Source organism: Leptonychotes weddellii, chromosome 10 (assembly GCF_054177405.1).
Source record: "Leptonychotes weddellii isolate Sample4059 chromosome 10, ASM5417740v2, whole genome shotgun sequence".
Taxonomy (NCBI): Eukaryota; Metazoa; Chordata; class Mammalia; order Carnivora; family Phocidae; genus Leptonychotes; species Leptonychotes weddellii.
The window spans coordinates 105,936,206-105,959,121 of NC_138378.1; the positions used below are offsets into that span (position 1 = coordinate 105,936,206).

At 37.2% G+C, this 22,916-nt stretch overlaps 1 protein-coding gene and 1 long non-coding RNA gene across 14 annotated transcripts in view; one reads left to right on the top strand and one right to left on the bottom strand.

Moving 5' to 3' along the window:
* NCOA1 (nuclear receptor coactivator 1) overlaps positions 1 to 22,916 on the bottom strand; it is a 240,806-nt gene that overhangs the window by 17,480 nt on the left and 200,410 nt on the right. For all 13 annotated transcript variants that reach the window (XM_081832160.1, XM_081832156.1, XM_081832155.1 and 10 more), the window contains 5 exons: positions 18,008 to 18,125; positions 16,621 to 16,789; positions 15,242 to 15,556; positions 6,175 to 6,276; positions 3,535 to 3,937 (listed from right to left, as the gene is read on the bottom strand). In XM_081832160.1, coding sequence (XP_081688286.1) covers positions 3,535 to 3,937; positions 6,175 to 6,276; positions 15,242 to 15,556; positions 16,621 to 16,789; positions 18,008 to 18,125 — 1,107 coding nt within the window. The remainder of the gene's footprint in view (positions 1 to 3,534; positions 3,938 to 6,174; positions 6,277 to 15,241; positions 15,557 to 16,620; positions 16,790 to 18,007; positions 18,126 to 22,916) is intronic.
* Positions 4,423 to 13,937, top strand: LOC145723673 (uncharacterized). Its single transcript, XR_014148923.1, has 3 exons — positions 4,423 to 5,441; positions 11,185 to 11,298; positions 12,973 to 13,937. It is a non-coding gene; the product is annotated as an uncharacterized LOC145723673 (long non-coding RNA).

Below are 22,916 nucleotides of genomic sequence, written 5' to 3' on the forward strand. Positions count from 1 at the left end.
AAGATTTTATTTATTCATTTGAGACACAGAGATACAGAGAAGGAGAGAGAAAGCATGAGCAGGGAGAGAGGCAGAGTCAGAGGGAGAAGCAGGCTTCCCGCCGAGCAGGGAGCCCGATGCGGGGCTCGATCCCAGGACCCTGGGATCATGACCTGAGCCGAAGGCAGACGCTTAACCATCTGAGCCACCCAGGCGCCCCTATGTATAATTTTTTTCTATTCTTTTTGCTTACATGGATTTTTAAGTGTAAAAAACATACATGAACATATACGACAGATTACTTGCATAATAAAATAAGTTAGAAAAAGGCAAGACAAACACCTGTGTGAAATGAAAAATGAGAAGAGTTTTGTTGTCCATGCCTCAGTCATCTCTGTGGGTTCTTCTTTCTTTCCCTGTCTTTTATCTTTAAGCTTTACTGAGATATCATCTACACAGCCTCAAATTCACCCACCGAACTGCACAACTCAATGATTTTTTAGTCCATTTATAGAGCTGTGCTCTAAATTAGCACAGTGCAGTTTGGGCATTTCCATCCCCCGCATGTCTCCCTGTGCTTGTCTGCAGTCAATCCTCTCTCCTACCCCTAGCCTCAGGCAACCACGGATCTGCTTTCTGTCTCCTTAAGTGTGCCTTTTGGGGGCAATTTCATATAAATGTAATCATATGAGATCTTTTGGGTCTAGCTTCTTTCACTTAGATAATGTTTCTGAGGTTCGACCATTCTGTAGAATTTATTGGTAGTTTGTTCCTTTCTTTGCAGAATGATGTTTATTAGCAGCTATTGATATAATTATGTTAAAAATCAAATGGCCATAATATTAACAATTTACTTCTGGATTTTTAGGTTGTTGCAGTAGTCCGTATGTCCACACCTGTACTAATACTATATTGTCTTGATTGATGTGACTTTATGGTAATTTTTGAAACGATAGTCATCCAACTTGGCTTTTCTTTTTCAAAACTGTCTTGGCTACAGTTTTTTTTTTTTTTTTTGCATTTCCATAGAAGTTTTAGGAGAAGCTTATCAATTTCTCCAAAAAGCACACTGACATTTTGATTGCTTTGAATTATAAGATCAATTTGGAGTAAATCTGCCATCTTTTCAGTCTTTTTCTGATTTCGTTTTGTACAGTGTCCACTGTTGTATCTTCAAGTTCACTAATTTTTTCTTTTGTAATGTCTAATCTCCTTATCCCATCTAGTATATTTTTCATCTCAGACATTACAGTTTTTGTCTCCAGAAGTTTGATTTTGGTTTTATTTATGTTGTCCTTGACTTAATATGTTCAAGCTTTCCTCTAGCTTTTTGAACATACGGAATAAATGTATAATTTTTAATTGTCTCAATGTCCCGTCTACTCATTTTATCATTTGTGTGATTTCTGGGTTGGTTTTGATGACAGAGTTTTCTCCTCATTATTGGTTTTATTATCCTGCATCTCTGCATGCCTGGTAATTAAAAAGACCAGATCCCAGACCTTGTGAATTCTACCTTGTTAGGTGCTGGATTTTTAAAAGTCCTTAAAAAAAAAATTATATATATATATATATATATAAAAATATATATATTTATAAATATAAATTAAATATATATATATTTTTTTTTTGAGAGGGAGAGAGAGAGAGAGCGAGTGTATGTGAAAGGGGGTGGCAGGGCAGAGGAAAACGGAGAAAGTCTTAAGCAGGCCCCATGTCCAGAGTGGAGCCTGACACGGGGCTCGACGCAGGGCTCAATCTCACAATCCTGAGATCATGACCTGAGCTGGAATCAAGAGTTGGATGCTTAACTGACTGAGCCACCCAGACACCCCTAAAGGGTCTTTAAATATTTTCAACCTTTGTCTGGGTTGGTTACATGGAGACAATTTAATTCTTTTGGGTCTTGTACCTTAAGAGACAAGAGCAAAGTTTAGGGCTTATTTTGGCTGCTACTAAGACAAAACTCTTCTGAGTATTTTACTTGACACCCCATGAATCATGAGGTTTTCTATTCTTGCTGGTGGGAAGAGAAATTGGCCCTGTGCGAACTTTGCAGATTGTTCCCCATTATCTTTCCAGGTGGTTTTCCCTGGCCTTGGTTTGTGCGCGTGTGCGTGCGCGCACACACACACACCCTGAGTGGGACCCTGTGCACATCCCTGCAGTTCCTTGTGGCTCTCTCTCTTCTTTGGTCCTGTGCCCTGAGACCTCGAGTTGCCCTGGCTTTCCTGGACTCCCAGCTCCATGGGCTCAACTGAGGGAAACCACTGGTTCCTTTTGGACTCCCTCTCCACGCAGCATGGTCTGGATAATTTTGAAAACTATAGTTCAATGTACTTTCATTTTTTTTGTTTGTTTCAGGTCTTCTAATGTTGGAGGAAGTACTTCTGCAGGTTAGAATAAAGTGAAAAAGCCTTGTCAAGTTCTCTGCATACAGAAGTCGTAAGACACATGAAAGTGGCCTTCAAAAGGTTCAGACAATATTGTAATTAAACTATGAATTTATAATCCTTTTCTTGCCCATACAGATAGTGTCAGCGATATAAACCAGCCAAAGATGACTTCATTGTCTTGAGGACAAAGGAAGTGATGTGACATAATTTTGAGTAAAAGATCTTAGAGAATTCTGGTGCTGTCTGACACAAGTCTCCCTGGGTAACTTAATTTAATAGTCAAAGGATTTTAGCACTTGTTGCCACCAGAATGAAAGTCTAAATTGATTTGGCTGTCAAAGTTGATAAGCATATTGCTATGTAAAAAAAAAATCTCTATGTATCCTCAGCATTTTATTCAAGTCAAATAGCAGTCTTCTCATGGAAATTCATTTTTAGGCAGACTTATAATTTACTTTTTCTTTCATTTAGAAAATGAAGGGATTTATTTCAATTTTTTCCCCAGGAATCTGCCATTAATTTTGCATCAAAGTTTGATTAAACATCGTGGATTAATCAAATGTGTTTTATTGCCACTACCCATCAGAATCTGAAAGTGATAGAAGTAAAATTTAAAAGGACATCATCACCTAGGACAAAGAGAATGGAAGAGAGACAATGCAAACAAAAGATTAAAAAAGAAAAACCTTCTGGAAACCAGGAAGTTCCTGACACTGCAGAGGACGAGCTTTCAACTTAAGCAGCTAAGAGTGCTGACACCATTGAGAAGCCGAGACGCTTTGTAAAGATGGGTCATCCCCCTATAAACTATCAAAAACCAAGTCTCCAACATAATGAAAAAACTGTATGCACATTTTGAGTTAATGTACTTCAACCCATCGTCTGAAGTGGATTTTCATAAGATTCTTACAGGGATCCATGACAGAAAGTAAGGAAGTTAAGAGAATGTACCCTGCAGACAAAATGCAAAAAAATTTAGAATCAGACAGGTCCTTCTGGATCCTCTGATTAATCATCTTAGCTATCAGTGAGTGATAAGCCTCCAACCATTTAACCACTAGTGGCAAGAGAGGGGTCCGGAGCCCCGATCTCCTGACTCCCATCAGCGCACTGGAACACCAGGGCCGTTATGTATGCTTATGAGGTGCAATCCCTGTACCTGATCCTGGATACTGGAAGACATTCTGCTGCATCTGAGGATTGATTCCAGTGCCAAACTGTCCTCCCATGTTTCCTGCCATGCCTCTGTTCACCATGCTGTTGCGGTTGGCCAAAGTTGACTCAGGATTTGCTGCCAGTTGTGAAAACGGGCTGGTTGAAGCAGGTGGGGTTCCTGGATTTGTACCATAGTTTGGGGGGTAGGGAAATTGCTGCGGAGCACCCTGAGGAAGACGGGGGTTCCCCATTTGAACTGGCAGTCCAGATGAGGGAGGGAGGTTGTTCCCAAAGCTTTGTTGCCTCATGAGCATGGCTCTTTGCTGCTGTATTAGCTGCCTCTGTCGGTGCTGTTGGCTGTACAACTCCCGCTGGCGCTGTGCCAACATCTGGGCGTTCAGGGGTGGCTGGAGAGGAGAAAACAAATCCTCACTTATTAATATTGTTATCATCACCACCTACTTTGGAGAGCTTACAGGATAAAGCCTCGTAGCTTGGGGCAACAAAATATGTAGCAATTATCACTATGACTTCGAACTTATCTGACGTTAGGTTGTTAGGAGACTTTTTTTCTTTTTCATTTCCCCAAAATTGACCGTGTTTCTTAGTTCCCTTCTTTTCTTACTGAGATCATTTGTTCCACTTTACTTAAATGAACAAAATGTGATTATAGTTGATTTTAATTTTCTTCATCATACTTTCCTGTATTTTCCAAATTATTTATAATGAACATGCATTATCTTTACAATTGGAAAACCCTACAAATACCATTTGAAAAAGGAAGAATCAGAAATCCAGGATCCAAAGGCAAACAAATTGTTATTTAAAAAGAAAATAGGGGCGCCTGGGTGGCTCAGTCGTTAAGCATCTGCCTTCGGCTCAGGTCATGATCCCAGGGTCCTGGGATCGAGCCCCACGTCGGGCTCCCTGCTTAGCGGGAAGCCTGCTTCTCCCTCTCCCACTCCCCCTGCTTGTGTTCCCTCTCTCGCTGTGTCTCTCTCTGTCAAATAAATAAATAAAATCTAAAAAAATAAAAAAAGAAAAAGAAAAAGAAAATAGTTAGAAATAAAATAATAAACAGAAATAAATGGAACCAGCTATTAAAAAAAAAAGATTTATTTATTTTAGAGAGAAAGCATGAGCAGGGGGAGGGGCAGAGGGAGAGGGAAAGAGAGGGAGAGAAGCAGACTCCCCACTAAGCACGGGGCCAGACATGGGGCTCGATCCCACAACCCTGAGATCATGACCTGAGTCAGATGCTTAACCAACTGAGCTACCTGGGGGGCCCCACCAACTATTTTATAACATTGTTGCAGTAAAGACTACTCCAGGTGTTAGAGTATGTTTTAATAGCTATAATACTAGGAATGACAAAAGCAGCAGTAAAATTAGGTTAAAATCACTTTTTGATCTAACTTGTAAAGCAACATGGCATGTCAATAAAGCCTTCCTCAGAAAATTTCAATTCAGATTGAGGATCTGATCAAAGCATATAGTTCCTTCAAAATTAAACTTGCCAACTAGATATAGTCCAATCTAGAAGAAACTGTGACATATGACTTTCTAATAGAAATCATCTTTACGTGAATTCCAAAAGTGGGGTCTTATTTCCTTATAACCTAATTACCCTTGCATGAGCTAATCACTGAGATTTTTAAGACATGGAAACCCAAGTATGAATCCATGAAGATGCCAGTATCTGCTGCTTAACAGCAGTTTCTTTTCTTTTCTTTTTTTCTTTTCTTTTCTTTTTAGAGAGAGCAAGAGGGGGAGGAGCAAAGGGAGAGGGAGAGAAAACCAAGCAGACTCCATGCTGATCGTGGAGCCAACAGGGGGCTTGATCCCAAGACCCTGAGATCATGACCTGAGCTGAAACCAAGAGCTGGATGCTTAACTGACTGAGCCACCCAGGTGCCCCCATTAACAGTAGTTTCTGTCAATATTTACCCTTTTGGTTACGGTTGGCTTCCTGTTTTTGCCCCAAATCCATCTAGATACATTTTATGGAGAAAAGTTTTGTGTGTGAGTCCTGTCTAAAATTCCTCATCTCTCAAATTTTTGTGTCACCTTGGTTAAGAAAACATAAAAAAGTGGTTGAAACAAAAATACTAAAGTATGTGTGGAAGTTAAGTAGGGATTGAGTACCAGACAAGACTTAGAAGGCTATCTACTTCTTTTTGTGTTTAAAGTTTCAATGGCACTGGTTTCATGTACAAGGATTGTTAAAATAAATAAAAAACAGAAACTGCTCATGCTCAGACTGAGGCAGAGAACACAAGGTAGTTAAGATCACTCAGCAATGTGACTGAGTTTTGATCAGGTTTCAGGTACCATTCACACAGTTTCTTATCTAGGAGTCTTATTACTGGCCCTATTCAGGATAGCAATAAGAGTGTTCTACTGATTCATCTGGTATCTAATAGCAATGACAACAACACCAATAAAACCAAACAAAGGACTCTTGGCTTTAGATCAAATATCAGTAAGGGGTATCACAAGTTGATTATAAATTCATTCTAGAAGAAAGCTGTACTACTACCTTAAAAGATCAATTCACAGATCATTTCGGACACTCAAGTCAACACTTTAAGAAACACAGCTTGGGTTAGAGAAGTACTAACAATGTCTGGTCTTCTCACATTACCTGAGGTGTAATTTGCTGCTGCATGCCTGATCTCATACTGATGCCAACTGGAGCATTTGCTGCAAACTGGTTCAAGATAGCTTGCCGATTTTGGTGGATCAACTAGAGAAAAATGGAACAATGAGATATCATATTTCTACATACAAACATATACTTTGGCCCTTACAGAGTAACACAAACTTTTTATTGATTACTAACAAGTTTTAGTATTACAGGTTTAGTAAGATTATTTCCCATGTTTATCTGTCAAAAGGCTGGCAATTCCTAACATTTATCAAATATTTCCTGCCTATAGCACACCAAATAGGACAGAGCATTTAAAAGCAGAATCCATACACATGTGCATATATATATGCACAGAGGTATATACACACATACATACATATATTGTACTTTTATTTTTTATTTTTTTAAGTAGGCTCCACGCCCAGTGTGGACCCCAATGTGAGGCTTGAACCCACAACCCCAAGATTAAGACCTGAGCTGCAATCAAGAGTTGGATGCTTAACCGACTGAGCCACCCAGGCACCCCCATCTATCACACTTTTAAAATCATGCTAATACTGGGCGCCTGGGTGGCTCAGTTGGTTAAGCGACTGCCTTCGGCTCAGGTCATGATCCTGGAGTCCCTGGATCGAGTCCCGCATCGGGCTCCCTGCTCGGCAGGGAGTCTGCTTCTCCCTCTCCCGCTCCCCCCTCTTGTGCTCTCTCTCTCACTCTCTGTCTCAAATAAATAAATAAAATCTTTAAAAAAAAAAATCATGCTAATACTTAGTTATTTCAGATAAGTACAATAATGGAGAGAAAAGAAACACCATCCCTACAACTTAAACTACTCTGAGTATAAAAGTAGGTACATAATAGGGCACATTCTACAAAGGTCTGGAAGATTAATGGAAAAGTTGAGGTACTTCTCACTTGGAGGCTGACTGTCGGATGGGTACATATTTGGGGAAATCCAACATGATTTCATTCGTTGGGGAGAATTATGTAAGAAACAAATGGTTTGAGAAAATAGACTATTTATTTAACTAGAAGAAGTAATTACTTTAGACCAGCATTTCCCAAATTGGTGTTCTAAAGAACACTGTTCTGCAGGATATTAATAGATGTGCCAGGAAAATAGCATGCTGTGCTGTATTAAGTATTGGAAATGATGGGTTACACAAGGTGAAACAGATTTCTTTACTGCAGTAATTCTATGAGACTTTAATTGGCCAAAGCACACTGTGGATCTTCAAGAAGGGGATATACTATGCAACTTGTTTTCACGAACCTTTTTTTTTTTTGCCCTGACACACATTAACATTTATCTCCTAGAACAATTTTGTATGGAACACTAGTTTGGAAGATGCTGTCTGTATCAGGCTTAGAATTTCAGGGCATTGGCATGCCTTAGCTTCATCAGGTAACAAAACAAGCATCCTGGGAAGTGATATTTCCTGATAAACAATCTATAGCTTAAAGAATTTCTTGCTCAATCATTTGATGTGAATAAACTGTTCAGAGAGATAATAACAATATCAATCCTATTTTGTATTTATATGGTACTTTATAACATAAATTACTAATAAATATATTAACACTCCATATATTTTAATATATTTTATATTTTAATACATTTAATATATTTTAATATATGAGATGCAAACTAGAAAGACTGTGAAAGTTTTATAAAAGAATCCAAATTGCTGTGAGCAGTGATTAAATCTCCCATCTCCAAACAGCTCAATTCTTAATTCTGGTTTCATTAATTTTCTGACTCCCATCAGATCAGAAAACAAACTGTTTTTTGGGGAAAAGCTCATTTTACTATAAATGTAAAAATTAAAACTTTCAGGCATTCATGGAATAGGATAGAACATTCAGAATCGCTTAAAAAATAAAGATATGAACATTATGGTTTTAAAAGTCAAAGGGACTCTTGGGACGCCTGGGTGGCTCAGTCAGTTAAGGGTCTGCCTTCAGCTCAGGTCCCGATCCCAGGGTCCTGGGATCAAGCCCCGTGTGGGGCTCCCTGCTCAGTGGAGAGCCTGCTTCTCCCTCTCCCTCTGCCCCTCCCCCCGGCTCATGCTCACGCTCTTTCAAATAAATAAAATCTTAAAAAAAAAAAAAAAAAGATAAGTCAAAGAGACTCTTAAGTACAAAAATCTACGTACTTCTTAAATTCTACAGACCACAGACATAAGTTTAAATAAACCATTAATTTTACAAAGATTTATCAAAAAATTAAGTATATGCAAGGTAATACATAAGGTTTGAAGGCTACAGAGGTGAGCAAATCTCTGTCCTCCAGGAATTCTCTGTTGAGTGGCAGAGGCCAATACAGAAGGGCGCCACCTATGAGTGCTACACTTGCATATCCAGACAACTACGAGGCACTTAGCCAAGAGCAGGAAGGCAGGGACCAAGAGTATGAGTGCACTCAATGGGACCTTGAAAGATGAGAATGCCAGGTGGCAAGAAGGATGGTAGAGTTAACTTAAGGCAGAAAGTACAGCAAGTCTAGAAACAGAAGACGAGGCAATGAGGATAGGGGAAAATACATTAATCTCAGTGACGAAGAGAAGTAACATAGCCAGGGGAGTGAGTGGGAGTTGGGTTTCCAAACTTACAGCTTTATATATTCTTTGATTGTGAGATAACGTGAGAATGAAATGGGTGGGGATGGAGGAAAGATGCTGGAGAAGTAGTAAAAATGAGAAAATAACCTTAGGAAATAAATTACAACCTTAGAAAATAGCCTATTTAGGCTATTTTTAGAAGTAGAAGAAATTATTCTAAAGCACTTTCTGTTAAAGAAAAATTTATCTATTTCTGCCCTTGAAATAATTCTTTTCATTTCCCCCTCTCCTCTCTCTGTGTACAACCTGACTAATGCTGTATAATACAGCTGTCTCACTCTGACCTGCCTCTTCTCTCTGATTACTAAAATGCTACTCATTATCTAACAAGCAGGTCAAGTTCTATTCTTCCTAGGAAGTCTTCCCAAAAGGATCACCATATCCTTTAACTCCTTGGAAATCTTGACTTTTGGTCAGTGGGAGGAGAGAGAGAGGTCAGGAGTCCTCAGAGCTGGGGACATAAATTCAAAAGTCTATAAAGGCCAGGTCAAAAGGCTTGTATTATAAAAGGAAATGTGGGGCTTGTGGCCAGTGAACAGTACAAACTCAGCCTACACATATAAAACACACACATACCCAGAGTTCGGGCTGGCTGACATTTTGTCTGTCTGAATGGATTTTTTTTCAATGCCTTATCAAGAAGTCCTTCCATAGGAAACCTAAAAGATGATTATCTAGCCTAGAGGTTCTCAACCAGGGATGATTCTGCCCCACAAGAGAAATTTAGCAATGTCTGAAGACACTTTTGGCTTCACAACTTGGGGAAAGGTTGCTACTGGCATCTAATGGGTAAAGGTCAGGGATGCTGTTAAACATTCTTAAATGAATGGGGAAGCCCCCTATAACTAGAATTATCTGTCCCAAAACGGCAATAGTGCCAAGACTGAAAACCCTAATTTTGCCACCGTGTAAATTCTTGACAAGGAGTTCTTTTATTTATTTATATATATTTTTAATGATTTTATTTTATTTGAGAGAGAGAGTATGAGAGGGGGGAGGGTCAGAGGGAGAAGCAGACTCCCCACCGAGCAGGGAGGCCGATATGGGACTCGAGCCGGGGACTCCAGGATCATGACCTGAGCCGAAGGCAGTCGCTTAACTGACCGAGCCACCCAGGAGCCCCTCTTTTATTTATTTTTTAAGATTTTATTTATTTACTAGAGAGAGCGTGCGTGCGCGGAGGGAGAGGGTGAGAGAATCTGAGCGCAGAGCCCCACATGGGGCTTGATCCCATGACTTCGAGATCATGACCTGAGCCAAAACCAAGAGTCAGATGCATAACCGACTGAGCCACCCAGGCACCCCGACAAGGGATTTATTTTATTTTTTTTAATTTATTTATTATTTATTTATTTAAAAAAGATTTTATTTGACAGAGAGAGAGACAGCGAGAGAGGGAACACAAGTAGGGGAAGTGGGAAAGGAAAAAGCAGGCTTCCCGCTGAGCATGGAGCCTGATGCGGGGCTCGATCCCAGGACCCTGGGATCATGACCTGAGCCGAAGGCAGCCGCTTAACTGACTGAGCCACCCAGGCCCCCCAAGGGGTTTCTTTTAAAGAAGATATTCTTCTATCAGGCAGTTTTCATTGCCAGAAATTCTAGAGGTGAAATTAGCTTCCCTGTATCTTCTGCCCTTTGATCTTAGTTCTACTTTCTGGTCACTTCTATTTTCTCTAATATATAAAAAATAATCAATAGTGGTTCTTCTACCAGATCCACACATTTCTCCAGTACTCTAACACATAACACATGTGGACTTCACTTGTTTTAAGATGGCTAAGTATATCACATTTCTTTATGTGTCTCCAATGTTACTCTCCCTTTTCATAGTATTCTTTTCTTGAGAGTATGAAGACCCTGGCTGGAAAAGAAGAATACAAAACTAGAACAGAATAATTACATCTTTTATGAGCCAATCTTACATAATTTCCTACAAGCAGCAGGTCTACCCATTTTGCTGTTGTCCTTTTCTCAAAATAGAACTTTAAGAATTCTTTACTGGTATCATGGATATATTTTTTTGAGACTTTGCTTATTTGACATGTGAGCAGACACTACACCTAAAGACTTCATTACAACTTTGTATTTCTTCTTCATCACCAGCTCCCTCCTTCATTTTTGCTGTTCTTTAAAAGTTTCAACCAATGAATCTCTGTGTTTCCTAGGGTGTTTTTTCCTCCCCCTGTCCCCCAACTGGGGATTATTCATAACTGTATAATCAAATTTAAAATCTTAGAATCTTTTTACTCCTTGTTTACTACATTCCAGTCAATGAGATATACTTACAGTCAAGAAATATGCTTTTAAACTGATCTTAAAATCCATTAAAAAGAAAGAAACTATGATGTAGATCTGAGTTTGCACCTTTTTTCCCCCAAATCATCAGGCACTGTCCTAAATTCCTGCCTATGAGATGCTTGTACTTCCTGTGTTTGGCAAGAGGGAAGGAGGAATGAGAGGACCTGACCAACAAGTAAACAGATGGTATCAATCTAGCAAGGTAAGTGTATTATGAACACAACGTTATGAATCTGATGTATTCTGGATACTAATCCTTGTCAGTTATACAGGGTTGCAAATATCTTCCCTGAGTCTATGTTTAACCTTGTTTATGTTGTCTTTTATCTTACTAAGTTTTAAATTTTAATGCAAACATCAATCTTTTCCCCTTATGCCTTTTAGGGGCCACATAAATCTTTTCATATTCACATTTAGATCATTAAAATACCTAGAATTTATTTTTGTGGATGGTATGAGATAAGGAATCTAATTTAATTACTCCCCCTCAAGGACAGTCCAACGTACTAGCATTTATTATACAGGCCATCCTTTCTCCACTGACTGCCACCTCTGTCTCTTACTAAGTCTTTCTATACATCTGGGTGTGTCTCTGGGTTCTCTATGACGTTCTGGTTGGTAGAACTGTCTATGCCTATGCTGGTTCCACATTGTTTTAATTTCTAAAGCTTGATTTTAGATCTTGGTATCTGACAGGGCAAGTTCATTCTCATGATTCTTTAAGGTTGTATTCATGCTTCTAAAATAAAGTTAGCATTTATTTGTTAGATTTCATGTTGAGATTTTGATTGGAATTCTACTGAATTTAATTAATTTCAGAACAACTGCCATCTTTATGATAGTCTTTCCATTCACTAATATCTTTACTTGGACCTTTTTTTGACTTTCAATTACGATTTGTAATTTTCGAAGTCTTACAAATTATGAACATATTTTGAAATTATATTTTCTAATTGGTTGTTGCTAGTGAAAAGGACTGCTATTAATTTTTATTTGCTTTTTTTTCCCTAGAAACACTGCTGAATTCCTCTACTGATTCTAAGTTCCCTGTAGATTCTCTTGGATTTTCTATATAAGCAGTTGTATTGTTTGTATATGATTATTTTGTGTCTTTGTCACGTTTGCTTTCTATATTTCAAAATCACTTAATTTTTAGTGTGCCAATGATATTCTCTTTTTTTTTTTTGCACTAATATGAACTTATTCACTTAAAATATAAAACCTGTAGAAAGGGCAGACATTCTACCTCAGTTCACCAATCTGATCCAACTGTGAATTTACCTGTATAACTTTAAATAATATATTTAAACCTTAATTTCTTGATTTTATCAGGTATTTTATTGCCAGCCCACAGCCATTTACCCTTCTCTTTTTCCTCAATGAAAGCATAGGATTTTTGTTCAGCTGATTATCCCAAATCACATGTCTCAAGGGGCAACCTATGTACCCTAAGCCAATCCTTGCCCGCAGTTGGTTAAGGGTGTATATATGACTCCATTCAGGCTAGCCAGATGTGTGAAATTTTTTAAAAAAAAGTTTGGTCCTTTTTCTTTTTTTGGAGTGGTAGGGAATAGAAAAGGAGAAGAAAAGATTTCTTGGCTTTTGAAATAAAGATGAGTAGGAAAGAGTCCCCTTTCTCCTGTTAGTTTTGTTTGCATGTGGTATTTGTAACCATGGGAGCCATTTTTCTAGCTGCCAAGGATTACAGAGTAAAAAGACAGAAAGAACCTAAGTCCCTGATAACATTCTGGAGCCTCTGAGGCAACACACCTTGACCTCTCTATTTCGTAGCATCTCATTATCGGAGTCAAAATGCTTTTTTAAAATGGTTTTACAACTTTGAATGGATCTTTTTTTCTTTCCTTGTTGCTGAAAGCATCTTAACTGAAATACTGACAGACATAAGCCTTGGCCAGACTTTCTCACAGAAGACTCCAAGTGGACACACAGAGAAGTGGACACACACAGAAGACTCCAAGCATTTGCAGAGTAAGAGCCACCATGGACTGAGGGCCCCGCTGTTAAAAAGAACTTACGGTCCAGAACCCAAACAGTAGGTCTGGCTGATGAAGCTCATTAGGTAGCAGAGTACCGTCTTACACAGCAGTATAGCTGTTTTGTGTACTGACATATCTGGGGGCTTAAAATTTTGTATTTCTCTCACTTGATGGATATTTCACTCTGTTGGGCTACCCTGGCCACCAAACTTTGGACATGCCTCCGTAATGTTCACAGGGAGCCAAGTTCAGCTACCTGCAGCCTTATTACACGTGTATCCTTTGCATTGCTACTCTGCTTATCAGCTGCTTTAGGAGGAAATCAAAGTAAAAGCAATTTTTTCCCCAAACTACGTGTGAATGATTATTTCACCCATTCACAAACCTGACTTAGACTGTTGATCTAGCATTGCTCAGTAAGCCTTTAATTTTAGTCAGCATTTACTGACTCTATCCTGTAAAATGAGAAAATCAGCACACCTAGGTTTTCCTCTCCTTTTTGGGGTAGCCCTTAATCACTTACTACCTGCACTGTTATTTCACTTTCCAGGTGTGTATGTTTGGAATGCCCTAAGCTGACTGTAAGTTCTAAAAGTTGCCTGTATCTCTTATTCTTTGTATTCCTCATAGTACCTAGTAGAGTCTCCCCAAATATGTTGTGTGGGCACTATGTTTTGTGAACTATACGCATTTCTTATTCTTGTGCTTTCTATTGAATAATGAATGACAAGTTATAACAAGAAGTAGTTTACCTTCAACTAATACTCAGAACATATTACTATTTCCTTTCTTTCGCTTTTCTTCCCTCTCTTCCCCTAATTCCTTTCTGAGTTCTTTATTCCACCCCAGCATTTTAAAAATTATTCCTTTCTTTGCTCTTCTACCATTAATAATTTTTTCCTATCTCATCTCTTTTTTTCTCTCCCCCTTTCATCACCTTCTTTTTAAGTGGAATGGAAACTCATATTATTTATTTAATAAAATTTCATAAGAATAGATAGTATTTATTATGTGTTACTGCACTCCTGGCACTGTGCTAAGATCTTTATATGTACTATCTCATTCAATCCACATACCACCTATGAGGTAGAGGAATTATTTATTATATTTCTTTTATCGGTATAATCAGAAATCAGAGGCTTTAAAAGGGCAAATAATTTGACTGTCAAACCACTTAAGTTAAGGTTAGAACTAGGACTTGAAACTCGAGCTCTTATAACATTATATAATATTGCCTTTCTAATATAATTTAGTTCCTTCTTTCTCTTCTTTCCTGAATTTGTAACACTCTAGGAAATTGCTTTAAATACTTTAAAGAAAATCCAAAGCAATATGCACAGACGGTTAAAAAAATACAAAAAGGTTAAGAAGAAGCCACAATCTATAGCCCTGGTCCTGCTTCCCAGAGACAATACCCCCCACCCTTTTTTTTAAGTGGGCTCCATGCCCAGTGTGGAGCCCAACACGGGGTTTAAACTCATGACCCTGAGATCAAGACCTGAGCTGAGATTAAGAGTTGGATGCTTAACCAACTCAGCCACCCAGGCACTACCCAGAGAGAATACTTTTAACCATTTGCTTTTTTGGTTCTTGATGCTTATCTCTGTATTTGCTGCTTATGCAATCTTAAATATTTATGCCATTATACCCACTCATTACCAGTCATGAGAGAGAAGATTTAACTCACCCAACTCCCCAGATCCCCAAACTATCTTTTCCTCATTCTCCTAATATAATAACATCACTAAGCTTCAATCACTCCAACTTCAAACAACATAAATTTCATTTTCTGTTCCAACAATCATAACAGTATCTCTTGATGCTCTACTTTATAAATTAAGCTATATATTTCTCTTTATTAATTTAATACTAATATGTTCATCCTAAATATTTTTTATCTCAAAAAACAAAATTAATTGCTTTTAAATTGTGAGTCTCAAAGTACTTTGTTATGAGCTAGCAGTCTTTAACTGAATGAAAATCTCCTTTATCTTATCCTTGCAGACCAAGGATGGTTTTTTGAGTTTTTCATAAAGGTTGTGGGAACACTTCCACCTGACACCTTTATTCTAGCCACTGAGCTGTGTTAGTACGGCGTGAGTTAGCACAGGCCTTTACAAGAGCCACCTGCTAACCAGGACGACTCACCTGCTGTTGCCCCTGCAAGCGCTGCTGAAGCTGAAGCCGCAGCTGGTTGGGCGCAGCTGGAGGTCTGTTCAGAGTCTGCCGGGGTGGCATGCCCATGCCGGGTGAAAAAGCGCCTCGGGGAGGTGTCACTTGGACAGGCATAGTCCCCAATGAAGGTTTTTGCCTGACCATGCCTTGGAAAGGGCTAGAAAGATTGGCAGTAGGTGAAGGAGAAGAATAAGGCTGGGAATAAAGGTTGGGTCTTTCTTCCATCATCAAAGGTGGTGTTGCTTGTTGTGGTGGAAATCTCTCTGATAAGACATCTAATCCACCTCCCTGTTGGAAAATAAGCCAGAACATTTTACAAATAAATTACTGCCAATAAATGACATGCTTCTTTATATAATCTTGGATCTGAGAATATGTTATCTCTAGAAAATTTTATTATAAAATATTATGCTGAATTCATGAAGCTCTCTAGGAGTTTCCTACCTTAAAGGAATCACTTATGACAGTTACTTCTGAAATGGAGTAACAGATGAACTGAGATGTTTAAAAATCTCAGAAAAGAGATAAAAACATGGTTAAAACACAGGCTAAAATCAATGGAATGAAGCTAAAAGGTTTGAAAAGAACTACGCTGCAAAGCTTAAGAGTCAACAAACGTTACATTTAGTAGTTTACCGTGAGAAGTAGATTATTAAGGAGGGATTAGTTAGGCATTTTTCTATCTCAAATACAGAATTCATGCTTTCCTCTTATTTGGAAAAAAATTCATAGCTGGCCTAACAGAATGCCATAGCTATGGCTTTTAAGACTGATAACTATTATTCATCGTAAAAAATCTAATTTAAATTATGACCTGGTGTGTGTATGTGTGTGCACACGCGCGCACGTGCACATGTGTGTACGTAACTGAAAGGAAAGTTTTATGAAACATAACTTCCCCTTTTTCTGGGCTATGCATTCTGATATATTCTACTACTTAAAAAAATATGGGTCATGAGGCAATAAATTGATTTTTCAACCTCACAGTTTGAAAAAATACCTGGAATTTGGAGTATCATGGAATATACAGGTTGACGTCTAGCACGAATGAAGGATAAATTAAGTCCTAGAATAAGAAGTGATGATATAAATCTGGATTCTATTCTAGTGGGAGCCTCTAAGATTCTGGTCCATAGTGAAAGGCTAAGACTTTCTAATTCTAACTATTTCTAATTATTATGACATTTTTGTTTTAAAAAACTCATTATTTAGCTATATTTAATAACTTTCATAAGAGTAAGTTATAAGACTACTTAAACACAGTGAGAACAATATTGAAAAATCTTGCTTAAAAATAATTTTCTAGCTTCTCAGGGTTGTATCATTTTAATAATGTCAATTTTAATAAATACCTGGACAAGTTTGTCAATTCCCAGAGCTCTATCTAGTTCAGCTAGCTCAGTTTCATCTTTGCCGCTGAGGAAGGACACTAGCTGTTCAAGAAGAGCCTTCTCATCATTTCTTCCTTCTACTGTTGTTGGTGGACAGAGAAGCTCATCTAATTGTGAACTAATACACTGGCTAAAGAATCAAAAGATAAAAGAGTTTAAGACTGATATAGCAAATAAGTTTTCAATCTCAATAACACAAATATATATATATGATACACACATATATGCAAATCTTGTTCTAGAAAATTCTGTCGAGATGCTTTTTCAACCAATTCTCACACAGTGAAATGTTCTATACTTATGTGCAGAAATATAAATGTTCTGTATGTAGCTTGAATATATTCTCACTGTTTTGTCAATCACTGAAATTTGCTTCCATATTCTTCCTCTTAGCTTATAGAAACAGCTTGAAAAATTAACTAAACATAGTTAAGAAAGGGAAAAGAATTCTTGATGAAAGTCAAAAATAAAAATCAATCAAAATCTCAGGGAAAAAAACCATCTAGCCTATAGTAAGATTTATTCTATTTATACTTAACTTTCAAAGATGATCAAATCATATTGATAACATGATTATCACTTACAAAAGAAATCAAACTAGGAAAATGAAACATGCTCAGTGTTAAGCAACAACAACAAAAAATGTTGATTACATGAAGGAAATACACAGTCTAATCCAACTGATACCAAATGATGCATAAAAATCAGAAATATATAGAAAATCACACTAGTAATACAAATATAAGGAATCTTCTTTGGAGAAGGTTAAGTGGGAATACAGTTCATAGTTAAAGCTCTACACCACACTCGACACTGTCTAGTCATCATTTGGTTGCTATGCATGAGATGTACTCTAATGTTTTGAAATGGAGCTACTTATGTCAATTAAGAAATTAAATTCTAATCAAGATGAGACACTTAGTAGATGTAAAAAGTACTTTCCCTTCTTATACCATCTTGCTCCAAAGAGAAACACTGGACAAAATAACTATACAACAAAAAGCTCAAGAGCTTTTATAATAATTGTTATACTGAGCTCAATTCATTTACAGGTCTCAGAAATTTTATAGTAATCAATCAAAGCAAAGCAAGAGATGAAAAAGAAAACAACTGCTGCATATTATATCAATCTTTTGGTAATTACAATACATACTAGCCTTGCAGTCACACAGTAAATTAATCTGTTTAATGTGGTGTCTTCCTCCATCCCCCTTTTTTTCATTAAACATTCACTTCTACTACTATCTCACAAAATACCAATGTAGGCTGGAATCCTGTTTGGGAAAATAGTTCTTTGTTGTAGAAGTTGATATCTGATATTTTATAAAATAGGAAATGTATTACTCACTCTTCTGGTTTATTCTGATTTACAGCAGTCACTGTATTATTTGCCCATGGAATCTGATCACCTGTTCCTGGCTGTCCAAATTGGTTATCAATTGCTTCCAATTCCAGCTCCGGCAATCCTGATTACAGAAGAAAAGGTAAGAAGTCAGTATCATAGTGGAAGATAAAATGACCGTATTTTTCAGAAGCAATATATTGTATAGGAGAATGAGATTTCCCCTATAAAATATATTTCAGTGATACAAAGGTCCCTTATTCAGAAACTTAACTGCCTAGAATGTGGCTACATCATAACCAGTGAGAAAGTTAAGAAAAAGTACTCTGAACCAAAGACAATCTGATGTAAAAAAAAAAGTTTGCACATAAGTTGATGTTACCATAAGGAGAATCACTCAGAACTTTGTCAGAAATTATTTCTTTTTTATTTTTATGTTTTAGATCTTATTTTTGGGTAATCTCTGTACCCAACGTGGGGCTCGAACTCACAACCCTGAGATCAACAGTCACATGCTCCACCGAAGGAGCCATCCAGGCGCCGCCAGAAATGATTTCTTTTAAAGACAAATTATAACAATTTCGGTTAACTGCTTTTTCAGTCTGTAGAACATTAGAATCTGCTATAGGTAGGGACAGGGCTATCATGGCATGAGAACAGCAAACACAAGATAAAATATGTTCTATAACAGGCAGGAACAGAAACTAAAGGGCACAGCAGTCTGGGTCATTCTGAAAATGGACAAGGCTCTGTAGCTGTTAACTGAGAACACAGCTGTACATTAACAGTGTAACAACTGATGTTTATGATGATAACAAATGCAGAGAGAGGTTTAGTTATGTTTTATATTGGAAGGAAATAGTATATGCATTCTAGAAGGTTTTTTGTTTAGGTATTTTTTTAAAAAAACCTGATGATTTCTGTACTGTTTAGACTAGGAAAAATTGTAAATAACCTAAATTCCAGAAATTTAGGGACTGCTTAGGGAACCATGGCATAGATATTTATAATGTGCCATTAAATGAAAAAGAAAAAAACCCATAAACCAAGACATTATGTTCAGAATGACTCTAGTTTTATAAATTACCTCATGTATATTAGTAGGAAAAAATTCTGAAAGAGTGTGTATATCTTTGGTCGATTTAGGTTGTAAGATTAAGGATGACTTTTCTTTTTTTGAATTTTTATTTTCTTTTAATGCTTCCAATGGTTATCTGTAATTTCTGAAAGGGACATATATTAATTAATTATTGTTATGGGCTGAACTGTATTCCCCCAAAATTCGTATCCTGAAGCTCTAACTCCTAGTAGCTCAGAATGTGACTATTTTGGAGTCAGGGTCTTCAGATATGTGATTAAGTTAAAATAGGGCCGTTAGGGTGAGCTCTAATTCAAGAGGACTGGAGTTCTTATAAGAACAGGGGATTAGGACACAGACAATACAGAGGGATGACCATGAGGCCACAGCAAGGAGGTGGCCATCCACAAGACCGTGAGAGGCCTTAGAAGAAACCACACCTGCCAACCCCAATCACCCTGGACTTCTAGCTTCCAGAACTATGAGAAAATTAATTTCTGTTGTTCAAGCCACCTGGTCTGTGGTATTTTGTTATGGCAGTCCTTAGCAAATTAATGTAATTTTTTAAAAAACAACTAAAAATGCTTTGGAGTTTTATTTTATTCTATTTTTTTCAGAGAGAGAGAGGGGGCAAGCGAGTACAGAGGGTAGAGAAGGAAAGGGAGAGAGAGAATCTTAAGCAGGCTCTGTACCCACCACAGAGCCTGACATGGGGCTTGATCTCAATACCGAGATCATGACCTGAGCTGACACCAAGAGTTGGACATTTAACGACTGAGCCACCCAGGCGCCCCGCCTTGGAGTTTTACTAAAAAACATAATCAGGTAGAATTTCTCATTCTAATGAATGGAAAATAAGTAGATTTAAGAATGCCTGAAAAAATGTGTTTAATACTAGATATTGATCATTATTAATTACAGAAAACATGTTAGGCTCACTATTTATGTGAAATATACTCAACATTTAGTATGAATGAAGTATGGGAGTCCAAGTAAACGCATTCATTTCTAAATGCAAATAATTATAGCTTTCAATTAAACTTGTCTTCTCTGTCATGACAAATGATAGAAAAATCAAACTCTGTAGGATTCTGAAAAAAAGAGCAAACAAAACCCACCAAACACCACCAACCACAAATGATGATGAAATGAAAAAGTAATCACTTAATTCCTATCATTATTTAAGTCAGAAAGTTGGTCAAAGAAGATTATCTAAAGCTGTCCCATTGCTCTACTCCATACATTAATTCCTCAATCCTAATTCTATTTAAAGAGTCAAAGAAAATTTACAAGGCTGTCTACCATCAATACTGAATATTATAAGATAGTTTATTTGACTCAGTAACAGGATATAGTATCTCGTTTTACTAGTCTTGATGCGGAAAATATTAAGTAAATAAGTTGGATAAAATTTCTCAAAATGAAATAAGATTCATGTGCTAAGTTTGATGACTAGGGAAAAAAAAAAACAAAACCCAAACAAACCAAACTTTGATTCAAGTAAAACTTTTGTTTGCATAGGCTTTATACTTAAAAGAAGTTAGTTTTTACTCTAAAAGTCATGTCAACCTTTTAGGACTTCCTTTAGAAATTTATTTCTACAAAAAATTCAAGGATTTACTGGAATGTTTTAAGAAATACACGTTATCTTCTCTTAGTCCAGGAAATAAGCCTTTTATTTTTGGTCATGTTTGTGCCCTCTCTCAAACATAAGTAAGCATATATGTAACCCAAGACAGGCATGACAATTTGTAAACGGAAGCATCGATGCATCTCCCAGTCCCTGTGTTGAAGAGTGGCAGCTGAAATGGGTAGAAAACAAGCCCTTAGGGATCCCTAATCAAGCTATTAATCTTTCTTATCATCTTTGCAAAGGCTCAACATCATAATTTCTCCATTTAAAATCTGGTTAGGGGCTCCTGGGTGGCACAGTTGGTTGAGCATCTGACTCTTGATTTTGGCTCAGGTCATGATCTCAGGGTTGTGAGATTGAGCCCACTGTCGGGCTCCGCATTCAGCACAGAGTCTGCTTAAAATTCTCTCTCCCTCTCCTGTGCTTACTCTCTCTCTCTCAATAAATCTTAAAAATCTGGTTAAAAGGAAAACTTTATATCTCCAACAGCCACAACAAAATTACTTTACTAAAAATCTCCACCATTTCTACACACAAGTAGAAAGCATTATCTAACCATGAGAGTGGCTTTTGCACATTCTACTCTTCTAACAGACAATTCACTATCTAGTGATCCTAATGTTCAGCTACTTTCTTCAGGCGTTGGTTAAGAGGTTTCTGGTTCAGTTTTGTTTCACATTTGGCTGTAACAATGCACAGCAGTTAATGTGTTTTTATTTTTCTAAATGTGATGTAGACAAAGAATTAATTTATTGAATGTAGAAAAAATCTCCTATAAATCATAAGATGAAAATGGAAAAACCCAATAGATAAATGGTTAGAGAATATGAATAGGTCACATGCAATCACTGAAAATTGATCCACCTAATTCACACACACACAAAAAACAAACCCACAGATTAAAACTATACTGGGATCCTTAAAAAAAAAACCAAACCATCAGATTGGCAAAGATATGAAAGTGTATAATTCAATGTCTTAGAAAGGATGTGTAGAAGAAGAACATTATCCATTAGAGTGTAAATTGGCATAATATCTAAGAAGGCAATTTGGCAAAATCTATCCTTTGACCAAGCAAATCTATTCAGAACTTCTATTTCAGATATACTCTCATATATGATAAATTATCTCTACATAAGATTATTCATTACAGCTATATAATAACAAAAGATACCTACCAAGAGGCACAACACACTAAAAAAAGGGAAATTAAAATGGGTTTTTTAAGTACTGAAAAAGCTTTATGTGAACCTCATTATTTTTAGAGTCACACAATTATTTTAATGTACTACAAATAAATGAGATTTAAAAAATAATCATCTCAGGGGCGCCTGGGTGGCTCAGATGGTTAAGCATCTGCCTTCGGCTCAGGTCATGATCCCAGGGTCCTGGGATCGAGTCCCGCATTGGGCTCCCTGCTAGGCGGGGAGCCTGCTTCTCCCTCTGCCTCTGCCTCTCTCTCTCTCTCTGACTCTCATGAATAAATAAATAAAACATTTAAAAAAAAAATCATCATCTCAGAATGTATATGTTCACCAAACATAAAATCATCCACCTCACAAGATCACTCACTTATTCAATGAAATTCTCAAAGTTCAAATATTTTTGGAATTCTTCTAGATCTATCTAAAATAGTATACAGGTCCCTCAAGAAAAATATATCTCCTTATAGTTAGATCTAATTTTGGTTTGGGTTTAAGAAAAGAAGTATTATTCTTTTTGGATCAACAAATTTGGCTCTAAATAACTCCAGAAAAATATCAGAGGTCAAATCCACCCTCAGAGGATAGGGATTTTACGACAGTCAAAAGGACATTGCAAAAGGACATTTTGAAGGTACTGCCAAAGAGACATATTGTACATATTTTGATCAACAATACCCTCCTAAATTGTCTCTTCATGTGCTTTGGTGGTACATTCTAACAAAATTATTTAAATAACTTGGTCATACTGCATGGGTGTGTGGTGTGCGTACCAACAGGATGTTCTGAAACCAGGCAGACTGAGATTTAAATCTTGATTCTGCATGTACTAAGTGGAAAACTTCAGGCAATTTTTGTCTGTGTGTATTTTTTTTTTTTCTTTTCATTCTCTGGTCCTTCATTTTCTTATATGTAAATAGACCTAAGGAAATTTTCTGGTTCAATGCGGCAGATTTATCCCTTCTATTTTATTTTCCCTCCAAAATTACCTCTGAAATAACA